This window comes from Psammomys obesus, unplaced genomic scaffold (genome assembly GCF_907164565.1).
Source record: "Psammomys obesus unplaced genomic scaffold, mPsaObe1.curated_primary_1811, whole genome shotgun sequence".
Taxonomy (NCBI): Eukaryota; Metazoa; Chordata; class Mammalia; order Rodentia; family Muridae; genus Psammomys; species Psammomys obesus.
The window spans coordinates 18,932,540-18,959,623 of record NW_026596039.1 but is presented as its reverse complement, the minus strand read 5'-3'; the positions used below and the strand labels follow the sequence as shown (position 1 = coordinate 18,959,623).

General features: G+C 48.5%; 1 protein-coding gene across 1 annotated transcript; it reads right to left on the bottom strand.

Annotated features, from left to right (window-relative positions):
• Nucleotides 1-58: 58 nt before the first annotated feature.
• On the bottom strand, nucleotides 59-27,084 carry Scamp2 (secretory carrier membrane protein 2). The gene is made up of 9 exons (XM_055622426.1): nucleotides 26,913-27,084; nucleotides 12,922-12,990; nucleotides 12,035-12,133; nucleotides 10,139-10,256; nucleotides 8,754-8,882; nucleotides 7,969-8,128; nucleotides 6,200-6,301; nucleotides 1,686-1,806; nucleotides 59-1,461 (listed from the first exon to the last, which is right to left on the bottom strand). Exons 1-9 carry the CDS (start codon nucleotides 26,967-26,969, stop codon nucleotides 1,327-1,329), a joined length of 990 nt encoding a protein of 329 aa, XP_055478401.1. The 5' UTR covers nucleotides 26,970-27,084; the 3' UTR covers nucleotides 59-1,326.

The following is a 27,084-nucleotide window of genomic DNA, read 5'->3' as shown; positions in this document are numbered from 1 at the left end:
TCAGCCTGTACTTTGGTAGGCCATAGCCTCCCAAGTCCACCAGAGACACCAGGACCAGTGCTGTCCAAAAATCTTTTTATTTAAGCACAAAAATTGAGACATGACATATACATTTGTACATGGAGGAAAATAATACCAGAAAGTTTACAAAACCCTGGCGGCTGTCATTACCATTCAGTGGCTCTAGGGCTAAATGGGCTGACAGCATGAGCATAGCCTCAGGAGGGCTCCAGTTCCCAGAGGCAGGAAGCTGGCCAGCTTGCTGAGCTCCTGCACTGACACAACACAGAGTCAGGATTTCAACAGTGGCTTCCTGAATGCCACCTGCAGAGACAACCTGTAGAGACCCATGACAAGTGGAAAGGGAGCTAGACTCTGCTGAGGGTTGGGAAGAACCCTCAGAAAGATGGCTCAGCGGTCCTGCCTGCAGGACAGTTCAGGACTAATTTCTTCCAACCACCCTAAGAGTTGTTAAAGGTAAGGATTGCTGAAGATGCGCAGGCCTAAGGCTAAGGCAGAAGGGCAGAGTCCCTCAGGAGGAGAGAAACGAAAATGAACAGGTCAGCCAACACCTACCCTCTCAGAAGCCTGGCAGAGGCTGGGCAGGACAACTTGAATGACTGTCTTCCATGATTCCACATCCCCAAGTCCCAACCAACTCCATTCACTATACATTCAGGAGTCTGAAGAGAAGGGCTAGGGAGGGTCCCCAGAGGGTACAAGGTACTGTTACAACACAGGGCAGAGCAGATGTTATGACTCTACTGTGAAGAAAACCTGGAGAACATCTGTGCACCCACCCAGAACACAGCTCAACTAAAGTAGAGCCCTTGGAGGCTTCAGAAGCCTAAGGATGAAAGGCAAGGCTGTGGAAGCCCCAGTACAGGTTAAGCCGGCAGGGGAGGAGTGGGATCCAGGGGGCCTGTGGAAAACTCCTGGTGCAATGATCCTGGTACAGTGATCCCCACACAGGCCAACGATCCTGTGCGTGGTTCATGGACACTTGTGCACATGAGTGCACTTGTTCTCATGGGAAGCAGTCCCACTGCACCCAGACAGAACCCTCCCAAACCACCATTAGAAAAGGAAAGACAGCTTTGTTAATTTTTCTTTTCCCTTGTGTTAAAAAAAATAGAAGTCCATGTCCCTTCCCCCCCTTCCCTCATGTGGAAGGGGCAGCTAACTACTGAGAAAAGAGCAGGGACAAGACGAAATCCCTGCCAGGTCTGTGCTGGGCGTAAGCACTGCATAAGGCACCATGGAAAGTGCAGCTCAGAAGGCAGGTGACGAAAGAGGCTGGGGCTGAGGGAAGGAGAGTCAGGAAGACTAGTTCCCCTGGAAGGCTCCTCGGGCGGCAGATGAGGCAGCACTGCGGAAGGTTCTGTTGCTGAAGATGCCCTGGGAAAACTCTTCCTGAGCCTGCTGGAAGCTGGCTCCTGTTCGGCGGTAGAAAGCATGTACCTAGGGAACAAGGCTGGGGTGAGAAGAGCCCAGGGCAATCCTGGCCATCAGGGTATGCTCCCAAAAGGGCTCCTGAGGGTTCAACTCCGTCTGCCTGCTCACCCAGGGCCTCAGACAAAGGTGTTCGGCTTCTGAGGGCTTCACGGGACAAGGACTATTTAGATGTGCACCCAGAAGAGATGGACCTTTTACTTGTGTTTGCTGTTAACTCATGCCCTACTTACCCGCTGCAAGAGGAAGAGCGAGAGCCCAGCACAGAGTGTAAAGAAGCCAGCCACTACCATCATGATGATGGTCACAGGTAAGGGCCCATTTTTCAGCGTGGCCAGGGCTGCGAGCCAACCACTACAAAAGGAGAAAGCAGAGGTGAGGTAAGAGTGAGACCCAGATGTCCCTAAGAGGAGCACTTCTCCCAAATGGCTATGTCCTGACCACCACCTGGCATTTCCCTGTAGTACAGGGTGCCTTGTGGTTCAATGATCTTCCTCTGTGAGAGACCAGGCTGTGATCCCTGATGGGCCCACATGGGCTCCAACATGACCTCTCTTGAGGTGTCAGAGGTGGTGTCACATGGAAATCTTCTGGCCCAGTGAGATCCAGAAAGGAGATGTGGCAACTGTCTTGTCAGGAGCAGCCCAAGGCTCAGTGCATGCTGCCAAATGAGGGTGGGGACAGTGGTCTGCACAGAGGACTCTGGGGGAGGGGCACTGCTCCGCCCTGTTGCCTTCACCCTGTCACCTCAGCCTCCCCTATCAGGACCTCTGCCTTTAGTGGTTATGTTACCCCAGAACCTCAGTCCTTATCTGTAAAGGGATTATTCTCAGGCTGCCTGACTTCAAAACTTACAACAAAGCTATAACAATCAAAACAGTGTGAGAATAGCATGAAGAGCAAAGTCATAGACTTCAGAGTCCAGATCTTCCTATTTTTAAAATTATTAATTTTTTTTCTGTGCATTGTTGTGTCTATGGAAGGATGTCAGATCCACTAGAGCTAGAGACAGTTGTGAGCTGCCATGTGGGTGTTGACAATTGACTCTGGGTCTTCTGGTAGAGCAGCCAGTGCTCTTGACTGCTTAGCCATCTCTCCAGGACCCCCAATCTACCTTTTTTTGTTAGGTCCTAAAACCAAATGGGACAGTGAGATGGTTCAGCAGGTACAGGTACTTGATGCCAAGCCTGACAGTTTGAATTTGATATTCAGGACCCACATGGTAGAAGGGAAGAACTTATCCTTGGACCTTGCATACATGTCCTAGCATGTATGTCCTCAACCCCCTGATAAATAAAGGAATAAAGAAAAGTTTTAACACCCCAAAGGGAAAACTTGTAGTTTCCTTACAAATGAAACTGGGACAACTGATCCTTACTTCAATCATATATAAAAATTAACTCAAAATAGGGCAAAGATTTAATTGTAAGAACTGAGACTATAAAACTTTTTTAAAAGCTGGGCACACACCTTTAGGCCCCAGTATTTAGGAGTCAGAGGTAGGAGAAAATAAGTTCTAGGACAGCCTGGTCTACAAAATAACTAAAACAAGAAGGACCACAGAAAGACCCTGTCTCAAAAAGCAAACAAACTCTTAGAAGAAAAATGGAAGTAACTTTCATGACCTTGAATTTGCTGGTGGTTTAAGTGTGACACCAAACACACAAGCAACAAAAGAAAACTGGAGCACCAAAGAAAGCTGGCTCAACAGGTAAAGGGGTTTGCCACTATGCTGACAATCTGAGTTTGATCCTCAGAACCCACATGGTGGAAGGAGAGAACTGCCTCTCACGTGAGAGTCCATGCATGCTGTACATGCACACTAAATCAAGGTAATTTTAAAACCTTTTGTGTCTTAAAGCTGGATGCTATGGCTGTAATCTTAGCAATTGGGAGGCAGAGAGGCAGGAAGACCAGCAGTTAAAGGCGAGCCTTGTTTCAAAAACAAAAAAAAAAAAAAATGTATGGGAGAGTTCAGTTCTTGCAGCATAAGCATAAGGACGTGAATTCAGAACCCATACACAAAAGCCGGTGCTTATAATCCTAGTTAGCACCGGAAGGGCAGAGGCAGGCAGATCCCTGAAATTTGCTGGTTAAATAGCTTTTTCAGCAAACTCAAGCTAACGAGAGGCCCTTCATTAATAAAAAGAAAGTAGAGCCACGTGGTGCCGGCGCACGCCTTTAGTCCCGGCAGAGGCAGAGGCAGAGGCAGAGGCAGGTGGATCTCTGAGTTTGAGGTTAGCCTGGTCTACAGACCGAGTTCCAAGACATCCAAGGTTACACAGAGAGATTCTGTCTCAACAAAATAAAACAAACAAAAAAACAAAAAAAGTGGAGAAGTGGCAAAACAGCTCAGCAGTTCAAGGTACTTGTTGCCAAGTCTGATGTCCTGAGTGCGCGTGCACTCACACACACACACACACACACACACAGAGAGAGAGAGAGAGAAATTAAGAAAAAACAAGGTGAGTGCATATGAAGAACAACCTCTGGGCTCCACAGAGAGGTTACACACATACCCCACATGAACATGCATGCACACATACGCATATGCATACACACACCAAAGAAGAAGAAAAAGGTCACAGAAGGTCTGTGGGAAGGCAAAACCAGGCAGGAATCAGCAGAGCTCACTGAGTACAAGGCAGTGAGGGCAGGGCCAGGACCAGACCACAAATTTCAGACTCCCAGTCCAGAGTGCAGATCCTAATTACAGCATGCCCTACCCTCACCATCATTCTCATCTACTGTCTGTCTGTCTATTTATTTTGAACACTGTCTTACTCTGTAACCCTGGCTAACCTAGATCTTGTTATGTTTGAGACCAGGTTGGTCTCAAACTAAGAGATCCACCTGTCTCTGCCCTTCTAAGTGCTGGGATTAAATGTAGCACGATGCCCAGCTCATCTGTACTCCAGGCTGGCCCTGAACTCACTACACAGCCCAGGCTTACCTTAAACTTTCAATCTTTCTGCCTTATCTCCCAGTGCTGGAATTACAGGATAGGGGCCACCCACACTTGGCTTTCCTAACAACATGTAACTTAAAGTAATAATGAAATTGGACCATCCATCAAAAGGGGCTGGGTTAGAAGAGCAGAATGAGAAGCAAGCAGTGTGGCAAGAAGGCAGTGTGCTCAGGCTCAGAACACCAGTGCAGCCAACTCTCTCCTCACACTATGGACTAGCTAACCGCTGCAAGGAGGGGCTGCCCTTCCAGGCTCACGCTCTCAGCCCCGCGCCAGCTCGACCTCTCTGCAATGTTCCTTGAGTACTGGGTAGAAAGAAAAACGCCAGCCATCAGCTTTTCTTTTGGAACTTAATTCTGAGGTGAGGATTGAGATAGCAAAAAAACAACAAACAAACAAACAAACAAACAAAAAAAACAAAACAAAACTCAAGCAGCTACATGCTCCAGAACAGAAAGACACTTCCCCAGAGAGGCAGGTCCCATCTCCTGCAGTCACAAGGCCCTGAGAGAAAAAAAGTAAGATGGGAGCCGAGGATGTAGTGTCATTGCAGTGCTTGCCTTGCATGCATGAGGTCCTGGACTCCATCCCAAGGTCTACATAAAACACGCACGCATGCACACGCACGCACATACACACACACACACACACACACACACACACACACACACACACACTAGAGCCTAGAAGCAGAAAAATGAGAAGTTCAAGGTCACTTTGAGCTACATAGTGAGTTTGAGAAAGGCAAGGTATAAGTTACAGGCTTCAAGGGCCAGGGCACCTATCAGCATGTAAGAGGATGCTGCAGGAGAAAAGCAAGAAGTTGCCATACAGTGCCAAACTGGCATGGTGGTATGGAGGCTCAAACCTGAAATCTCAGCTCTCTGGAGGCAGGCAGGAGGATTACCATGAATCTGAGGCCACCCTGAGCTATACAATAAGTCCAAGACCAGAGTGAGACACTCTCTTGTACACACCCTAGAATGAAGAGGACAGAAAGCAAAAAGTAGCAATGGTAAAATAATGGAAAGCTAGGGTGTGGCTCAGGGACAGAGCATTTCCTAGCATGTGCAAGGTTCTGGGTCTGACCCCTAAGACACAAAAAAGAAAAAGATGACCAGTAAAGAGATGTTGCATAGTTTCCTCAGAGATTGAAACATTCTATCCTACCATAAACAATTCAAAATAGCTTCAGGAAGTCCTTGAAACTGACCAGATTCACTAGGCCTCTTCCTACCAGAGAAAGTAATAAAAGCTGAGCGTTCCCCTCTGATGAAGGAGGCTGAGCTGAAAGAAGATTCTCACACAAGCTGAGCTTCAAGGCAGAATCATGAGGCCAGACCAGCTGCCTGCCAGAGCGTTAGAGCAGACTCACTTGGAAAGGACACCCTCCAAGTTGCTGAGCTGCCTGTAGGCTGTGCAGCCTCCAGGTTCCCGGCTTTGTGAGTTCTTACTCACGCTGGGGTGGGCTTTGCTGATGCATCTGTCTTTGAGTTATTTCTGCGCCTGTAAGTACCCCTCACCCATATCTTTGTAAATAACCTCAATAAGACACATTGGTTCACCAAGTTAGACTCTGGTGTTAGCCAGTACTTTGGTCTGTCACAGGTTCCCTATCTGGGGTGCGCAGACGTGTGTAGATCCAGGAAATGTTTGGTCACACAACAGATCAGAGTGTGCGCTCCACTTTTTCTCCACCATGGCTCAGACAGGCTCTCTAGGAGCTAGAAAATGGCCAGGAAGCTGAACCCTCTGTGATACCGATACCTCAGGTCTTACCTGGTTCCCAAATTAGGCAAGCCAATCAACTGGATAAAGTAGATTCCTATTTGACAAAAAAATACAAAGAAGAACACGAAGAAGCTGAAAGAGTTGTCAGACCTGTGGAGAGAGAAAGAAGTGAATCACAAGAGGCCTTGGGGCCAATAGTTTAGGGATGAAGCTCAGTTGGTCGAGTGCCTGCCCAGCATGTACAAAGCCTGGGTTCTAGTAGAGCTCCACAGAATTGGGTGCGGTGGTACAGGCCTGTACTTGAAGCATTTTGGAGGTGCAGACAGGAGGGTCAGTGAGGAAAGGACCTTACTACCAAACCTGATACTCGATGTTCAATCCTGGAGCCCACATGATGGAAGGGGAGAACTCTCAAAAGTTGTCCTCTGACATACTTATGTGCACTGTGACATGAATACACACACACACACACACACACACACACACACACAAGCAAAAAAAAAAACAAACAAACAAACAAACAAAAAACCCCAACAACTGATGTCAGGCATGGTAGTGCACTCAGGGAGGCAGAGGCAGGTGGATAGCTTTCAGTTCAAGGCCAGCCTGGTCTACAACGGGAATCTAGGACAGCCAAAGCAAAAAGAAAAACCCTGTCTCGAAAAACTAAAAAAGCAAAACAAGACAAAACAACTAAGGCTGGAGAGAAGCTCAGCGGTTTAGAGTACTAGCTGCTCTTCCTCAGGACCTTAGTTAGCTTCCCACATCCACATGAGTGATGTCCCCACTGTCTCTAACTCCAGTCTTCCAGGCTCAAGGGATCTGATACCCCCTTCTGGCCTCTGCGGACACTGCATGCACATACAATCTGTAAAACCCTTGAGTTCAATGCCCTTTTCCACAACACACGCACATGCGCACGCACACACGTGCACACATGCACACACACATACGCACACGCAGACTTGGGTGGGAGAAAAGATGTTTGTAGAGCGCAGTGGCAAGCTGGTTAACACTCCTTAAGAACTGGGTGCCTCCACCACACTGTGCTGTTGTTTTAGCTACAGACGAGGGTCTCATGTAGCCCAGGCTGGCTTCTTAATTCCCTATGTAAGCATGAATTTCTGACCCTCCTGTCTGCACCTCCTAAATCCTGGGAGTACAGGCCTGTGCCACCATACCCAGTTTTCTGTGGAGCTTTACTAGAACCCAGGCTTTGCACATGCTCAGCAAGCACTCTACCAGCAGAGCTTCATCCTTGGCTTTGACCATCTCATCTTTGAGAACCAGACACAGAATTCAGGATCTGTCCTTCGATACTCCCAGCTCTTCCCTGAAAGCATCCAGCTGGAAGTATAATTGCAAATATCCAGGAGGGCTGAGACACCGCCATTTATGCTCATAGCAGCTATCTCACATATTGGCAACAGATGCCTGAGATCATAAAGATGAGCCGCAGACAGCCTCTAACCCCCTCAGGGTGGCACCTCAGGCCTCAGCAAGGTGTTCCTTCTTCACACAACTAAATTCCTGCCTGCCGGCTAGCCTGACCAGAAGCAGTACCACAACAGGCAAGGCTCCAGTCCCTTCTCATTCCCCTGTATCTATCCATGGACAGGTCTCAAGCAAACCTCACCTACAGACTAGGCTGAGGAACATGCCTCTTATTTTGTGTGCCCTGACTCGAGTGAGAAAAGAAAGGTGATTTCCCTACCACTCATTCTGAGCTAGGCCTGTAATTGGGCCCAGAGCTTGGGTCTGTCAGCTGTTCCTGGGATGTCAGCCATCCCCTTGCCCCTTGTACTAGCTCCACTCACCTGAAAGCCTTGTAGATGGGTCGGTACCAACACAGGAAGGCACAGGGGGTGAAGATCAGAAACCAAAGGATGGAGAGGCCGAAGGCTGTTCCATTAGCCGCGTCACTTGTGAACCAGGCCAAGCATGCAAGCAGGTTTAGAAACAGAGTCACTGAATGCACTGGGAAGGGGCAAGGAGAGAAAAGTGGCTTGACCCAAGGTGGCTGGAGGATTGGCTGCCCACAGAGCAAACCACTCCCTAAGAAAGGCCGTGGTGTGAGGAAGGCTGAAAAAATAGCAGGGGACATTAGTCTATACTTAGGCAAAGTTAGCTTCTAGATTCTAGATCCTGGTTCTCTGGGACCTCACATCAGGGACCAAGTAGGAGGTAACTGGGAGACCTAGGGATAGGCATGGTGAGGTACAGACCCAAGGCTGATCCTTGGGGAGTGAAATAGCTCTTTCTCAATGCAGAGAAGGCCCACAATCCAGCTCTAGTCTCTCCTCACCGGCAGGAACCCAGAGGCCGGTAGGGAGGACACGCCTTCACCCAGGCTGAGCCTTTCTGGACAGTGAGCTCTATAGGAATGCAGAGGTCTCATTACTACTCAGAGGGTAGTCCCCTCTCCTTCCCAAAGTAATCTAGCTGGCCCTTCTGAGCAGGTTCCCAAATGGCACATAAAGAACCTCCCCATTCCAGCCCCAACACCAAGAAGGGCAGTCTGTGAGAGGTCTGGACCCAGGGGAGCAAGGCCCAAAGCAAACCCAGGAAGCTCAAGACATTGCCAATGCACCCTGGCACTCACACATCCAAAGATAGTAAAGCATCTTGCATATCCGCTGGTAGTCGGCAGGGATCTCTGTGGAGAAGTCCTGATAGAAGCAGGGCTTCACAGGGCACCATGACGGGAGGGGCGGCCAGTTGTTGTCTCTCACTGTGTAAAAAGAGTTCAGCCTCATCAGTGGCATGGAGAACACACACCCACCCAGTTTATAGGCAAACAGAGCTGACAGAGGTACCCCTTAGATAGGAGTTTCAGGGGCTTCAAGGAACATGAAGTGAGATCAAAGGGGGACCCAGAGAGACACCTACAAGGTCACTGCAAGATAATGAAGCCCCACTACACTGGGTAATAGAGAGCTAAATGTCCTACATGATGTGTTTGTTTCTTTTGAGTCAGTGAGGTAGCCCTGGCTGTCCTTTAAGACCAGGTAGACCAGACTGGCCTTGAACTCACAGAGATCTGCCGGCCTCTACCAATTGAGTGCTGGGATTAAAGGCGTGCGCACACTGAGGCTGTCATCATAAGCATACAGAAGTCAAGCAATCACCATCTTAGGGAGTTCAGCTGCAACCTCTTGCAAAAGTATTATCCCAGTTGGACCTGCTGATCACCTACATCCCCGAATAAAGGGGTGGAGAAGGCCAAGAGACCCTCACTTAAGTATCCAGACACTCCCTACCACAGGTTGTATGCAATTCTGCCTTAATTGTAAATGGCCCTGGGGAGGGGCGAGAGTGTAGAGGGAAGGGACTCCATCTGTGCCGCACAGGAAGATCTTCATCCCTGCTAGGTAAGGCTTTCCAGGAATAGCTGTTCAGGGAGGAACACCACACCCCTATAAGGAATCCCTCACCTCTGCTCCATAAGGAAGACCAATGAATTCACTGGTTCCATAGAGTGAATTTAGGTAGAATCATGCTTCAGTCTGTCACTGGGACATTGTTTAAGCCTCCCTCTGGGAAGGAGTTATAGCAACAACACAGAACTGTGGGCCCAGGGAATCAAAGAATTTCAGAGCCGGGAAAGAATGCAGAAATAACCCTTTTCTGTCAGGCCTACTCTGCTGGTCTTTTAACTTCTGCCTTACTTCCTTCTAACTCCAAAACCAACACTCTTCCTTCCTTCCTTCCTTCCTTCCTCCCTTCCTTCCTTCCTTCCTTCCTTCCTTTCTTCCCCTCTCCCCCCATGTAGTCTTGCTATATTATAACCTTGGCTGGCCTGGAACTCGGGGTGATCCTCCTGCCTCTGCCTTCCATGTGCTAGGGTTACAGTTATTGCCACTATGCTGAGCTCCCCAAACCAACATACTTCCAAAATCAAAAAGCTTTGCAAGATCCCCCATGAAGGCGGTTTGGGGCACCCCCTGTGGCAGGGAAAGCAGGCTAGACCCCAACAGTTTCTGTTACCATGCAAGTTCGCCGCAGTGTTCTGCAACTCTCGTTCCTTGCGTTCCAGCTCAGCAGCTTTCCTGTCTAATTCTTCCTGTTGCCGAAGCAGGCCTGCCTGGGCTGCAGCTGCAACAGCCTGGAAAGAACAGGAGCAGGGAACAGCCAGAAATGAGAAAGGAACAGTGTCAGCCCAGGCAAGCCAGCAGGGGCACTTCACCTAGGCAGGAAGCGCTATCAGGCGGTCTGAGGCGTCCTACCCAATAAAGTGGCTTGGGCTTTAAGGAATACCACAGGAAGGCCTAGTGACCCATCACCCACTACCCTTATACCACCTTTGACCCCTTAGTCGCTGCCAGGGCTCTCCACTTCCTCCCCCTCGCCCATGGCTCATCTAGTTCTCCACAGTGGAGTCCAGGCTAAACTGAAGTATTCTGTCCTTTGCATTACAGCAAAAGGGAAAGACCTCACAAGAGCCCAACCAGAAGCCAGAAAGCCAGAGACTTGAAGCTAAAGGGAAGAGCCTGAAGTGGGTGTGCAGAGTGGAAACAATGCTAGGCTGCCAGCAAAAAGCACAGAGAGAGGATGTGAGGCAGGTCATGGACACCAGAGCCTCAGTAATCCACACCAAAGTAGCCTCCCTCCCCACTCTGTCCGAGGAACTGCCTCCCAGGCCCACCTGAACAATGTCTGGTCATGCCCTTGGGGCAGTCCATGATGTGTGTCCCTTCTCTGCCTGACTTTGATGGGCTGCAGAGGCCAAGCTTTATCACCTCTGCAGGCAGAGCAGTCTTTTAATGAGGCAGTTGAGGGACTCTCAGGTGAGGCTGAGTAGACCTGGGCCCTTGCACCTGCTGCTGTCACCACTGCTTGGCCCCATCTTCCTCCTGAAGAAGGAGACTGTGGTCCTCCTTGGGGGAGCAGGCAGTACTGGCCATTTCGGAGGGTGACAACTATGCATGTACGTACACATACACACTTAACCAAAGCAGTTCTCCAGAGAGCAAAGGCTGCCTCTGGAAGGTGAACTTCAGACACGGGGATCAGAATTGGCCCTATAGTTTCACACTGAGGGTCCTAGCCTCATCTCCCTGTGCTGTCAGTGGAACAGAGGCATGGTCTCTGCATCCCATCACCCCCTGAAGATAAAGTTACCCTGCACACAGGGTTTGCCTCACCTCACAGGGTTCTAGGACCCAGCCTGGGCAGGCTCCAGGTGCCCAGCCCACCCTCTTGCTCATCTACACTGGGCCTACCTTTGGAAGCTTGCGCATGTAGCTGTCCCTGGAAATACTATCTCCTCCTAGTAGCATCTGCCTCTCTGAGGGCTCACCCGCTGCCAGGAATCGGGCAGGCAGAAACTTGCTGGCCTGTCTAAGGAGCTGCAATACACAACTCCTGCTGTGGGCCATGCTCACCAGGGCAGTGAGAAGCCGGGGGTGGGGGGGGGGGGGGGGGGGAAGTGACAGAGGTCAGCGACAAGCACAAGCAGACAAGGCTCACCAGACAAAGGGACAAAGGCAAATAGGATAGAAGGAGGAATAAATGCGGTTAAAAGAGAGAGGGATGGAGCTTGGTGACAGAGCATTTGTAAGGCCCTGGGACTTGATTCACAGTACCACAGACTAAAAAGTAAGAGACAGATTCTGGGCCCTAAGAAGGACTTGGGAGTGGCACAACACAGGTGCTCTCTGAAGACACCAAGGATCCCAGCCTGGTTAGTAGTAGAGCTTACTTCCGGGGGTGGGGAGTGGGGGATAGGGGTGGGAGGAATGGGGCTATAATTTGGCTCCACAAAAAAAGCCAAGAAGCCTCAGGGATGAAGGCCCTTTCCCTGCCCCCAACCCTAAGGGTTCAACTATGGACCTGGGTGATTCCCGCTTGCACAGGAGAGCCCAAAGGACTCTCAACCAGTACCTGGGGCGTTGGCTGTACTGGCTCCACTGAGGGCTGGAGTACTGCTGGCTGGGAGGGTCCAGGAAGTTGTGTGACAGGAACTGTTGTCGCTGCATTTGTCTATGTGGGACAAAGGTGGGAAATGAGTGGGTTCCACTAGTGGCAAACCCATAGTGAGGACCTGATCTGGACTCTCCTCTGCAGGTTTTTGGCCAACAAGGCTTAGGCCTAGAGAACATGACCTCTAACACATACCCCCTAGCCCTGGCCTTGCTAGATACCAGGCTCTCCAGCATTGTCCTGTCCCACCCTGTAAAAGAGAACCCACAGAACTCCAGCAACAGAACTTTTGGAGATGTCTTCATTCTTTTTTTTTTCATTTACTTATTAATCTTAGTCTCCTCCTTCCTCTCCTCCCTGTCCCGCCCTCATGCCCCCTCCCCTCATTTCCCTCTCCTTTTTCTTAAAGAAAAGGAGGACCTCAAGGGATATCAATCCACCCAGGCACCTCAAGTCACAGCAGGACTAAGAGAATCCTCTCCCACTGGGGCCTGAGTAGGCAGCCCAGCGAAGGGAAGGGTTCCAGTGGCAGGCAACAGAGTCAGAGACAGCTCTACTCCAACTGTTAAGGGTGTTAACCATGCTGCACACCTGTTACATACGTGTAGGGAATCTAGGTCCAGTCCACGCATACTCTTTGGTTGGTGGCTCAGTCTTTGTGAGCCCCTATGGGCCCTTGTCTCCATTCTTACCTTACCCCAAGCCCACAGTAGGATTGTCCCTCTGTGGACAGTTACTCTCCAGAGCTGTTCTTTCCCTGCCACAATCCTTGCCCCAGACGCCCTGGCACCTCCTGCTAACACAGGTCACCACCTCCCCAAAGACTCAAAAAGGACATAGTCACCAACCTCTGAGAAGGGATTGAATTCAGCCAGGCCACCCTGAGGGGCATTGGTCAGCTGGGTCACAGAGGGATCCTGGGAATGAGAAAAGGAGGCATTAGATATTGACAAGAGGAAACAGCCCCGGCCAGCAAGCAGCCCCATGTCCCACCTACCCAGGGTTATAGTCTGCCCTGCAACAAAGTCTTGTCATCTGTATCCTTCACTTTTTCTGGAAATAGTCTGCCCCCACAGAGGCCCTCAGTGCCAGATCGGGGGGGGGGGGGCCACAACATTTAACCTTGGTAGGTTTTTTTCCTTCCTTTCACTTTGGTGGGGAAGGAATAAAGTGGATGGAGGAGGTAATGGCCTTCCTGCACTATTTGTTTTTGCTGCTCTGCTGGAGATGGAGCCTAGGGCCTGTGCTTGTGAGGCAAGGGCTCACGCACTAAACTGAACCCCAAACCTGGTTTTTCTTAGTCTTCAGAAAGCAGTTTATTCCACTTGCTTTTTAGAGGAAGGTTAAAGGTTCTGGAATGGAAACATGCTACTGGCTGCCAGCACTGACGATTAAATCAGACACACTCGCTAGGAAGGAGGTCTCAGATGAAAAGCCAAGAAAATGTTTCCTTTTCTTTCTTAAAAATATAATAAAATAAAAAATAATAAAAATAACAATAAAATTAAAAAAAAATTCCTAAACCTGGTGTAGTGGTGCACACCTTTAATTCCAGAACTCGAGAGGCAGAGGGAGGTGGATCTCTGAGTTCTAAGACAGCCTGTTCCATACAGGGAGTTCCAGGCCAGCCAAGGCTACACCAAAAATCCTGTCTCAAAAACAAAAACCAAATCAAACCAAAATTCTTTCTAGTTAGGTGTCAGAGCATATATGAGTTATCTTAGTATTCTGAAGGCTGACATAGAGGATTAGGATCCAAAGAGTTCTGGGTCAGCCTGGGCTTACATAATGAGTTTTAGGCTGGGCTATAGAATGAGATGAGAAGGAAGGAAGGAAGGAAGGAAGGAAGGAAGGAAGGAAGGAAGGAAGGAAGGAAGGAAGGAAGGAAGAAAGAAAGAAAGAAAGAAATGGAAGTTATCAGCAGAATACGATCTGTCCTGTGTTTCCATCCTTCTGCTCCCAACTTCCTCTTTGCCTTTGTGGCCCTTTTGGTAGCAAGGGCAGTTTCTGTTCATCCTGCCTCTCCTGCAACAGGCATCCTGTCCCCCATCCTGGTCATGAGTATAGGGGTTCAGGTCTTGATCTAAAACTATGCAGGAACTCTGGGAGGAACATCTGTGAGAAAGGCCAGAGTGCCACTGACTGGCATCTCTAAAGTTCATTCCCAGACCTGCATCTTTTTTGTTTTGTTTTATTTTTTCGTGACAGCGTTTTATATACCTCAGGTCAGCCTCAAATTGTAAAGACCAGGAAGGCCTTGATCATGATCCTCATGATCCCACTTCCCAAATGCTAAAGTTACAGGTGTATACCACCAAACCTTGCTCTACAGACCCAATTCTTAAATACAGTGTCAGCGTCACAGATACTCAGAGAGCAAACCCCTCAGTTCATAGGTGTAGAAAAGACACTGATGAAGTAACCTGAGGACTGGCAGGTGTAAGTATCAGATTGTGTGTGTTCTCTGGTTTTTCCATATAGTGGTTCTGTCTTCCCACGGGCATCACCAGCTCCTGGGGTAAGACTGTGCCTGACCACCCCTAGGGCCACACCCAGAGTAGACCACCAGCTGGAGATCACCGGGTCTCTCAGGGCTGCTGTATCACCCTCCTTCCAGCCTCCTCCACAAGACTGTGTCCTGACTGTTGGTCACCCACCTCTGCTTTGGTGGCTCCTACAACTCAGAGAAAGTGACAAAGGGAGGTTCAGGAGGTCATCTAAAAACGTGAGGATTGGCCCTGAGATTATTCCCACTAACAGTCTTCTCCTAGAACCAGCTGGCCTACATGGAGGCTCTGGCTCAAGGTCCGCCCTCCTTTCGGAGCCAGTGCAAGTGAGCCCAAGCCACTGAAATAAGACCCAAGAGCCAAGAAACTGGCTTCTACAGTCTGTCACCACAGGGCGTAGGAACCAAAGGGCAGCTCAGGTAGCAGTTTCAGGAGCTAGCAAAGATGTGCACATTTAATAGGCAACTTTAAAGCTCAAGGCAAGATGCCATTTCTATCACAACAGCAGTCAGGTAGCAGATTCTTGAGGCAGGATGGAGATGAGAGAGGTGTGGCTACCCTGTCCACACTGATTCTCCCCCTCCCCTTCTTTTCTAATATCTGCAAGGTGTGGTTCTGGGACCCTAACCAGGCTCATCTTAACTGGCCCATCCCTACTAGTGGTCTGAGAGTGTTCTGCAGCTGGGGGCATCTAGGTCTAGTCCATCCTTCAGGCTTCTTGGGGTTTGGTGAAGGACCTATGGCAGAGCAGCATCACAGGAAAGGTTTGAGAACAAATGCCACACTGTAGTGCTTCATTCTCTCAATGCACTGCCTCATGCTAGGAGACCTGCAGGACAGCAGTGGCCTAAGAACTTGGAAGCACCTTGCCTGGGATCAGATAAGCCTAAGACACTGTGACATATGGGTACTTCTCCTGTAAGGAAACCTGAACTCTCCCTGAAAGCTGTGGGTGGCTTCAAGAGAGACTGAGACTAGGTGAGGACAGGGAGGGAGGGAGGACTAAGAGAAAGTGACATTTCCTGAGTGCCTACTGTGTGCCAGGCTCACCAAATAATGATACCGTGAATTCTATTCATCCAGACTAGATTATTGGGTCACATCGCCAGAAGGTTCTATCAGCCTTTCTCAACTTGTTTTTTAATTTCTGCTTTTTATTTATTTTTGAGAAAGTTACTCCATATTGCAGTATGGAAGCCACTATCTACAGATCCCCACAACCCCTACCCCCTAAACAAGAGTCCCTCTGTGTAGCTCAGGCAGTCCTGGAGCTCAGGCTTCCTTTCCAGACTGGCTATGAACTCAACCTCCTGCTACAGCCTCTCCAGAGCTGAGGTCAGGGGTGTTTGCAACGATGCCCAGCTCTGTGGTGACTCAGCTTCACTCCTTTGTACTGTACTGTACTGGTGGCTGACAAGACGGCTCAGTGGCTAAAGGAACTTGTCACCAAGTCTGAGTTTGACCCTTGAACTCTACATGGTGGAGGAAGAGAATGAACGCTCTGCTAGTTGTCCTTTGTCCTCTGAACATGCACGTACACACTCATAAAAGGAAGTAAATTGAGGAGGCAAGGAGAGGGCGGAAGGAAGGGGGAAGGGAAGGAAATATTCATTCTATTCCATTCTGTAAAGACTTGAAAAAGCAACTCTTGTGTGTTTTATGGCTCTGCCAAGAAAGGCAACCACAACTTCTCTCATTTAATCTTCACCCCAGCCATATGAAAGACAGTTACTCCTCATGCAGATGGGAAAGTCCAAGCTCAGTGCAGGGAGGGCGCAGCTATTCAAGAGCTTTGCTGCAGGGGCTAAAGAGATGGTTCAGTGGTTGGGAGCACTTCATGTTCTTCCAGAGGACACTCACTCAATTCCCAGCACTCACATGGTAGCTTACAGCCATTTATGACTCTAGTTCCAGGAGATTTGATGTCCTCTTTGGGTTCCTCAGGCCACATACACATGGTACACAGGCATACACACAGACAAACACCCATGCACATTAAAAAAAAAAAAAAAAAAAAAAAGGTGAGTGTGATGGCGTGCACCTATAATCCTAGCATTCCAGGGAGGTAGAGGAAGGCAATTTCTGTGAGTTCAAGGCCAGCCTGGTCTACAAGGTGAGTCCAAGACAGCCAAGGCTACACAGAGAAACCCTGTCCTGAAAACAACAAAAACAACAACCACCCCAGGGCTGTGTCTGAGGTAGACCCTGAATGCAGGTCTAATTCTAGGGACAGGACAGTAAGCCAGAGATGGTCCAGCTTCAGGACAAAGAGAAGTAATTGACTGATCACTGTGTGGCTGCAGTGAATGAGCCCCATTCCTAAAAGTCACGAGCAAGGGCTTCTTTACTGAACTTCAGAGAGCTGGATCCTGGCACACACCTTTAGAAAATACATGCAGAGCTTTACAGCCTTTCATGTAAGGACCACACTGATGAGGCTGTTGAGGACCTTGAGCTTCCTCTCCAAGTCACAAACCGAAGTTACCTCCATCGACCTTTCCCACTCATGGAGTACCAGTTGGCTCTTAAATGGGTCAAGCAGTTATTTAAAAGAATGGTGAGGTCTAAGTTTCACCTACAAGAAGTAACCTAAAACCCCTTCAGCTGCTCAGACTGGAACAATGCCTTTCACTGAATTTACAAGAGGCTGGAGAAAAACTCCTAAAGTTAGTTCATAACATTTCGTGAACAGGTAGTGTGAGGAACATGCTATGATAAGCAGGACACAGCTCTTTCTCTCTTAAGAGCTCACAGTCTGTGGACTGGTAGCTGAGACAAATGCCAAGAGTGTGCGGGGGTGAGGTACAGAGTGACTGACAGGAGGGGAGGGAGATACCTCAGAGGGCTGGGAGGAAGGTGGGTGGCATGGTTAGCTTTAATTGTAAACTGGCTTCAACCTCATAATCATCTGGGAAGAGAGTCTCAATCAGATATTGTCTATATCGAGTTGATTTGTGGGTTTCTCTGTGGGAAGGTTATTAAGTTAATTGCTATGGGAAGCCCCAAAACCACTGTGGGTGGCATCATTCCCTAGGCAGGCAGGGAGATCCTGTATATAAGAGCAGAGAAGTCAAGGTGAGCACAAGCAAGTGAGCATATATATAAGTTTCTGTTTGCTCTTAACTGCAGATATGATACCTAGCTGAGTTCCCATGGACTATAATGTGGATTTATAAGTTGAAATAAGCCCCATTCTCCCTTAAGTTGCTCTTTGCCAGGGCATTTTGTCACAAGAACAGAAACAAAACTAGAGTAGTCGGGCTCCCAGAAGGCAGCAGGAAGGCAAAGGCCCAGCAGGTAATAAGAGCATTTCTATTCAGGCAGGATGTGAGGGCCCTGAGAGATGCATGGCTGGGCTACAAGGGCCCCTTTTACTGGTTTGGAGAGAAACCTCTTTTCATGTGTTTCATAATTCCTGTTTAGGCCTGAGCCTCGGTGATTTCCCTGCTTTCCCATGTTATATTCTACCCTCCGGTTCCTAGTGTGGGACTGATCCCATGCTCCGAACTAGCACATTAAACACCTCAGGTCTGGCACGGTAGCACACACCTGTATTCCCAGCATTCATGAGGCTGGCAGGGGAACAATATAAGCCACCCTAGACAATCTACATAGTGAGCTTGAAGCCAGCTTATGCTACACAGCAAGACCTGTTTCAAAACAAAACAACAAACAAAGCAACACAAAACAAAATATCCTCTAGTCATACAAAAAGGTTTCATTAGCATCAAGTTAGTTTTGTCAAAAGTAATCACATGAAAAAGGCTGCCGGGAAAACACACCAAAAGAATGAAGCAAGACTGAGAGGTATGGGTGGCTTCTTTTCTCTCTTCCAAATTTCATATAATGTGATAGTGTCACTTTTACCTAAAAGCACAAGGGTTAGAGTAACAAGTTGAAAAAAAAAGTTAGGGATAATTCATTTTGGTAGGATGCTTCTTTAAGCAAGCACAAAGCTCTTGGCCCAGTTTAGTACAGTGTCAACTGGGCAGGACAGCATTCATCTGTAATCTCAGCACTTAAGTAGAAGCAGGATGACCAGAAGTTCAAGGCACACACCGTTAATCCCAGATGGATCAAATATGAGGCCTGCCTGGTTGATACAGCAAGTTCTAGGCCAACTAAGACTACTCAGTGAGACCCTGTCTCAAAAACCAAACACACAGCCCCATCACGGTATCACATACCTATAATCCCAGCATTAAGGAGACTGAAGCAGGCGATGTCCCTCAAATCTGAGGGCAGCTTTGGCTACAAGACGGTAACAAAACCCTATCTCGAAAGTGGGGTGGAGGGAACGAGTGCTTGAGAGCTATGACGGGCAAGGTCTACTCTGGGTCTCCTTTCCTGTCCACAGTGGTCAGAAGGCATGTGAGGGGCTTCTCGGCCCTGTATCTGGGGGCCTGTTAGGCCCTGGGATACCTCCTGTGGGCACAGTCTTTCTAACCTGTGCCGCTACCTTTGTCCTCCTACCTGTCCATTCCCTACACAAACCAATCCATGAAATGCTAAGCTGGGACCACCAAGAAGAAGAAAGCCTGTTCTTGCCTCTGAGACGCAACAGTAGAGAGAATCAAACCCAATCAGCACTGAGCCCGGTGAGAATAAAGGCAGCAGTATCACATGGGAGCTGGACAGTGGTAACACAGGCTCTCTTTAACTGGCATCAGACCACCTGAGCTCTAGAGAACATGCTGGTGTTCAGGGAATGAGGCTGTGCTTAGGGATTCTGCTTAGTTTTCTTTTTTAGAGACAGGATCTCACTGTGTATCCCTGCTCTCCTCCAAATCACAGGATTTACCTGCCTCTGCCTCTTGACTGGTGGGATTAAAGGTGTGTGTACCACATCTGGCTTAGTTTTCAGTTTTGTGTGGTTCACTCATTAGTTTGTTCTTTCTCTCTTTTTCTTCTTTTCTTCCTCCCTTCATTCCTTTCAATTTAAGGATGACCCTGAACCAGGCAGGGTGGCACACGCCTATAGTCCCAGTCAGTGCTCTGGAGGCAGAGGCAGAGGCAGAGGGATCTCTATGGATTCAAGGCCAGCCTCTTCTACAAAACAAAACCCTGTCTCGAAAAACAAACAAACAAACAAAAACTGTTCTCCTGATTCTTTTGCCTCTACCACCCAAGTGTTGAATTATAAGCTTATTCCACCACACCCAGACTGGAAGAAGGTCATGGAGGCTTAGAGGTGAGAGTGTTGGAGGAAACCAACATGACAAGGGCAGAGCCAGACTGGAGCAGTTAGGACTTAACATCAGTGGCAGGGGGAAATAGCCAAAAAGAGTTTGAGCAGGTTACACCACCATTCTGGTTATTATGAGGTACATGCAATGTGCAGGAAGGACAATGTCAGGTCATGACTGGTGACACGGTTAAATTAAGGGACAGTAGCTTGGGAGAGAGGGGTTAAGGACTCTAGAGACTAGGAGTAGATGTCACAGGCTCAGCAACTCAAAGCTGGTTAAAAGTGGAAAGGATGCCAGGAGACTGGTTTTTCAGGCTGTGTGGGAAGGGAGAGGACCACCCTGGGAGGTGTCTGCAGAGTATGTCTGCCTGGCATGTCTAGAAAGGTGTGAATAGGAGCTGCAACCATTTGTCAGAGTTTGAGAGTGAGCTGAGGACGAGAGCTACACAGCTAGGATCTCTGGGTAAGGATGCTATTCTGAGGACAGAGCAGACAACTGAGGACCAGGCCCCAGACAGCACTCGGAAATACTCCTAAATGGAGGAGACAGGAAATGAGACAGACCTGAGATAAGCCAAAGTTACCAGTCAGAGAGATCCTGGACAGCAGGCAAGCATGTGTCACATAAGCAGCAGACAGCTCCACAGGCTCACAGAGAGGAGAGGTACCAGGTTGTTGTACAGGTAGCTGTGTTGCCTGCAATCTAAGTGCTTAGGAGGTGGAGGCAAAAGGATTGTCAGGAGTTCAAGTTCATCTTTGGCTCCAAGTTGAGTTCCAGGCCAGCCTGGTCTAAGTGAGACATTGTCTTATGGAAAAAACAAACATAAAGTCAGGCATGGTGGCACATACAGTAGCTCCTGGGAGGCAAGCAGGTGGATTTCTGTGAGTCCAGGCCAGCCAGAGCTACATAGTAAGATCTTGTCTCAAAACAAAGAACAGTTGCTTTGGAGCCATGGCCATGCAGCTGCTAAATCTGCCCACTCTTCTGAGTCCTAATTTCCTTTTCTTCTTTTCTACCTCTCTCTCTTTCAAACACTGGGAAAAAACCTAAGCACGTCGTCTCACAGCTAAATGTCAACTCCAGAAAGCTGCTGAGATGGAAGTGTCCTGCCTTTATATGTAAAGCCCACTTTGGGCTTTCTCAGACTTTGGGTGAAACCACCTGCTTTCACCACATGGCTGGCTGCTTGCTGACCTCTGCTGACGAGCATGCCCCTTTAACTAAAAAAATATGGCTACCTTCTTCTCCATGTCTTCTTGCTGGTGGCAAGTTTTACAGCTTGCTTGCCCTGTTATTTCCTCTCAGACTCTAATTAGAGTTCTCTAAACCCCAATTGTCAGGGACAGAGAATAGGATCTAAGACTGAAGGGGTCCCTGGGTAGCAGGTGGAATACAGGAATACAGAGGTGACATCTTAAAGTGACTTCTAGTTCTTGCTGTTTCTTCATCCAAAATCCCTTATCTTTTCATCTGCCAGATTTTCTGCTTTCCGCCCAGCTCCTTTCTGGCATAGGACTCTGCTCTTCCTCCTGAGATCCTTCACAGCTTCCCTGCCCTCAACTGTCTCTATCCAGAGCATTAGCTCTCAGCTCTGCCAACCAGAGACCACATGCTCATTTACCTTGCTCTCTGGTCCTGGGCAGGTTGAACAGCAGGGCTTCTGGTGTGCTTAAAGGTGTGAGCAACTCAAGGGGGCACCTGATGGCCCCGGGCACGCCTTGCACCGTACAGCACTCTTCCCTGAGTGAGTTTATCCTGGTTAAATATTATCATCCTCTAAACAAACAATAATCCTATTAACACTGACTCCAGAGAAAGTTTAACAGAAGTGTAGAGTCCAAGTTCATCTGAGTCTCTAGCCAAGTTCTAACTCCCCTGCCTGGCTCCAGGTGCCAAGCCTAAAGGCACGGACACCTTCATTTGGGCGGCTGCCTGGAGTTGACATTAAGCTGTAAGACTGTTACCATTTTCAAATTTTTCCCCCCTTAAAACTGTTTAAAGATTTATTTTTATTTCATGTGTGCAGGTATTCTGCCTGTCTGTATGTCTTGCACCATGTATGTACATCCCTCTGGAGGCCAGAACAGGGTGCTGAATTCCCTGGAACTGGAGTTACAAACAGTTGTGAGTTGACACATGGGTGCTGGGAAGAGCAGTGAGTTATTTTAACCACTGAGCCACCAGAACCACTTTCAAAATTTTTAAGACAGTGTTCCTGTTCTACATAAGTTCTGGATGTTGTGAGAAAACACCTGAAATTCTAGCACTCAGGAAATGGAGGCAGAAAAATTAGAAACTCAAGGAAAGCCTCAGCTACATAGCAAATTTGAGGTCAGCCTGGGCTACGAGACATCTTAACCCAAATAGAAGAAGAAAAAGAGAGAGAGAAAGGAAGAAAATTATATCAGGTCTATTGGTGATTCTGAGAATTCCCAAATCTCACTCAAGCTAGAGCTGGCCCTTTCTGGGAGGTGGCACAGGCCTTAGTGCCTGTGGAGGGAGCTTCACGTAACTGTTCGCACAAATCCCATTTCTGCCATCATCTTCCCCCACAGGAGAGACAGGTTTCGCATCCCTGGGACGCAGCCACAGCGCTGAGATTATCTTTAAACTTTAAAGGAGGCAATGTGTGAAAGTGAGATTGTGTGACTTGGCAACTCCAGGTCCTGAAAGACTTCCTCTGTTCCACACCACCGCCCCCTCCACACCCCAGCCGAGACCGGGTCCCTCCGCTGTAATCTGGCAGAATGCTTGGAGGAAAGCAGCCCTGGCATTTGCTGGGGTGGTCTGATTTTTAGTGGACTGCTGGGGGAGAAAAAAAGAAAAAAGAAAAGAACAGTACAATGATGCCTCTTTTTCGTTCTCCACTTCTGTGTCACGTGACGAGACTCGTGAGAAACATCTGTGAGCAGACAGATCGCTGGGATCATTCCAGTGCAGGGACCCAAACATCCAGAGGACAACAAGCAGATGTGCCACAATTAACAGAGAAACCAGGGTGTGCCACAGAGGTTGTGAAATCGCTAAGGCTTGGCTTGCAGCTTCCTGCTTCCTTCCAGGAGTTTGGTAAGCCTCTGCCGCACTCTGCGGACCTCGCTTTCCACTCAGAGACAATCTCAAAAAAAATGTTCTTAAAGGAAGAAAACAACAACAAAACAAGTGAAAGGTGCTTGAGAAATGGCAATAAAAAATATGTCCTCTGACCTCTACATACCTGTATACACATGAACATACAGGGAAAAAAAGTAACTTGAGTAAGAAAATCAACTTCAAAGATGCATAGGAGTTTCACTGTTTTTTTCGAGTGTGAGCACAGTGTTCCTTGGTTGAACAACTCTGAGAAATGCTGGGGCAAATGTCTTCATTGTACAGTTTATCGGGGCCAGTTTAACCAAACTGGCAAGCTTTGTCAATCTTCAGGAAAAAATCTTTCTCAAACCTACTTGAGCATAGAACATGTATCTTAGAAAGTTCAAAATACACTGTCTGAAAATATTGCCTTTAAAAACCCCTATATACGAACCAGCTGTAGCGGTGCAGGCCCTTAGTCCCAGCACTGGGAAGGCAGAGGCAGGTGGATCTCTGAGCTTGAGGCTAGCCTGGTCTACATAATGAGTTCCAGGACAGCCAAGGATACATAGAGAACCCTGTCTCAAAACAAAAGGGGTCAAGTGTGGTATCAAATACCTCCTGATCCCAGTTCTTGGAAGATAGAAGCAGGCAGATCTATGTGAGGACAGCCTGGGCTACACAGTAAGACCCTAACTACCTAACTATCACACATACAAGCGCGCGCGCACACACACACACACACACACACACACAATCGATAAGGGCCTACCCCAATGTAGAGCACTTGCTTAGCATGCTCAAGACCTTCAGTACAACCCCCAGCAACAACAAAACAAAATGTCAATAAAATCTGTCCAATTTCATCCCTTCCCATGAAGGGATGATGAGCTGGCTTAGGGTGCTTTCTATTAAGCCTGACTATCTGAGTTCAATTCCTGAGACTCATGGTACAAGCAAAGGACTGACTCTTGCAAGTTGTCCTCTGACCTCTATTCTTTAACACATGAACATGAACATGTAAAATAACAGCCAGGTGGTGGTGGTGCACACCTTTAGTCCCAGCACTCGGGAAGGCAGAGGCCGGTGGATCTCTATGAGTTTAAGGCCAGCCTGGTCTACAGAGTGAGTTCCAGGACAGCCAGAGCTATACAGAGAAACCCTGTCTCAAAAACAAACAAACACAAATAAATAAATGTAAAACATTTTAAAAAGTTTAAGTTTAGATAATGCTGATTTGATGACAACTACCAGCATTCTGATTTCAAGAGGGAAAGGCTACTCTGGCAAGGTGACCCGAGCCCATTAATTCCCACACTCAGGAGGCAGAGGCGAGAGGATGACTACATGCTTCAGGTCGTCCAGCAAGACCATGTCTCAAAAAACAAAGAAGCAAACCCAAAAAGTAAAAAGATGACAAGAGTGACAATACTACAGTCTTTTCTTTAGCTGAGCTAAAGTAACCCCAAGAAGCTTAACACAACAGATGAGATTCGAAAATCTTCAAAGCAGCATCATCCCAGGAATGAAACCCAGGTCTAAATTCCCCATGTGATGCTAATTCTGGCACGCTGCTGTTGGCCCTAGCGTGTCCCAGCCTCACTGGAGTCTTGTCTTCTGAAAGCCGAACTGAAGATGTTAGAATAGATTTCTAAGAACATTTACAGTCCCCTAACTGTCAGCCACAGACTCAAAATAGTAAGTATATTTTTATAATCCAACATTACATGGTATGACCAAGAAAAAAAAAGAGAGACTGTTCTTCAGTCTGACTAGGTGTGACGATTTTAGTCTGTCACCTTTCCACCTGCTCTCTCCTGAGCTCTGAGCCAACACCCTAAGTAAATGAAACTGGGCTCACACCTAGTCATCCAACAACTACACCCTCCCGGTGCCCCAGCCCTGGCAATAGGGAAGCACTAGATAGTATCCTAAGGGAAGGAAGGGCAGCTCTGACCAGGAGGAACTACAGGCATCAGATGCCAGGCTGCTTCTCCTCACACAGAAAAATAAAACGTCCTTTCAGTGTGCGGGGGAGTGTATCAGCATCAGCCAGCTCTCTTCTTCCCACACAGGATTCCCCTCCAGATGTTGCCGGTCTGCAGGCCAAAAGCTGCTTCCTGTCCCACCGTATCCTGAGGCTGCCTGCACAAACTATCTTACTTGAAAGCAATGCAGAAATTAGTTTCTGTTGCTTCTAAAGTTACTCTCATACTTTGCCCGATCATTTCCGAGTTCAGAGATGTGCTTTAAGACTTTCAGGGTGCTACTACAAATACAGGGCCGCACAGTCCTGCCCACTGCCAACCCTGGAGATTATCCGCTGCAATGCTAGACAGTCCACTGTGCTGACAGCTGCAGAAAAGTTATTATTCTGACAGAATAAAACTGAACAAGGAACACCATTGCCTGACACACACCAAAAGACTACTGGATCCTTGCTATATATAACGGAAACATTATTATTTCATATTATAGGGCAATTTATCATTAAATCAAAGGAGTTAGCAGAAGACATTAACAGGAAAAATGCAAATATTCTTTTCCTCACTCAACTAATAGAGGCAACTGTTTGCCTTACATAACAGACAGGGTCCTTACAAGGACTCTGTCAAGAAGCATTATGCTACAAGAGGAATATTCTAAATTCCCCAGTGTAACAAGGAATGAACTATCAAATCTGCCTGAGGGTTCTGATCAGCTAGGTGACCTTGGGAAAGAAGCATAAATTTTCCACTGGCTGGGTGTGGTGGCACATACTAGTTCAAGACCAGCATGTGACACGTAGGGAGTTCAGGATGGGTCTGTGCTACATAGAAAGAACCTGTTTTAAATAAACCAAGAATCAGGTGCGAAGCTCAGCGCTCCCCAGGATGCGCAGGGGCAGGGGACTCGCCCAGCAAGGGCGAAGGTGAGGTCTAATCCCACCACTGCACGCTTCAGAACAGCAACACATTCTACTTCCTGACAGACAACCACCTACTTCAAGGCGCTTCTGCTTTGCTCCCACCCTCGAAGGATCCGAGCTGGAAAATCTCAAAGGACTTCTCTGACCCTGCAGGAAACTCTGAAGTTGTAGATGACCAAAATTAAGTACCAGCAGGATGAGTTAATGTGCTCGGTGACATTCTGACACAGGAGGAACAGCTGGGCTCGTAAATCACCAGTCAGCACAAGCCTCCCTTCCCTCAAACTGGTTTCGGGCAGACATGAAAGAAGCAGCAAAGTGCCTTGGCGCTAACAGGAGTTAGCAGAGTGTCTAGCCCTTCAGCATGGACACACGGGCACCCCTGTGTCCTCCACGAAAAGTTTTGGCTTTAAGCCCCAAGACTGTTGTATTCCTGAATGTTCCAAAGGTCACGCCAGCAACCACCTATGCAGATTTGTCAGGCCCGTGTACCTTGTGCTCCAAGCTCCTTCACCCCCACCCCAGCAACTCTCTCTTGTGTGGCCCAAACTCACTCCAAACAAAGCCCTTGGCCAACACGTACAATTTTTACAAGGCTATTTCCTGGCTTGGGCGCTCTTCTTACCCTCTCTCAGCTTTCTTTTCGTGATAAACACTGGATACTCTCCTGTACTTTAGATGCTTGCTTCACTACTGCTGTTGCTGCTGGGGTGCTGGATTGCCTCCACATTTCTGCACCTCGCTAGACTTCTACTTCCTCATTATGTTTCAATGACCCTTTCTCCTAAGATGACTCAAGACAGGTGAATTCCCAAGACTGTAGACGTGTCACAGCTACATGTTCATTCCCTTCCTGATCCGAGGACACCTCCCCAAGGATAAGAGCCTGCTTACTGCCCTTTTCTCCAGTGTCCAGTCAGAGGGGCTACAGCCCGGGGTGCTCTCAGAGCCCACTTCTTTCCAGGCTGCAGCGCCCCACCCCCTGGCCGCAGTTCCACCTGTTGCAAAGTCCCGCCTCCATACAAACTATGATAGGCCTAGACTTCGAATTTCGCTCTCCCATTGGGCAGGTGATCCGTCCCTCCTACGCCACGTCTCCGGGCTCCCGCAAAAGAGGCCGAGGCCGCGGCCCTTGGCCCTAGAGATCTAAGAGTTGAGGGTTCTACCTGGAAGGGGTTTACATCCACTGGGTCCGCGAAAGGGTTAGTGTCGAAGGCTGACATGGTGATCGAGGGCCAGCGGGCGATCTCCGCGAGCGCTACTGCCTTCGGTCACTCAGACCCAGCGGCACTCAGCGTAGACCCTTCACTTCCGGGAGCGAGGCAGCCGTTCTGGCGC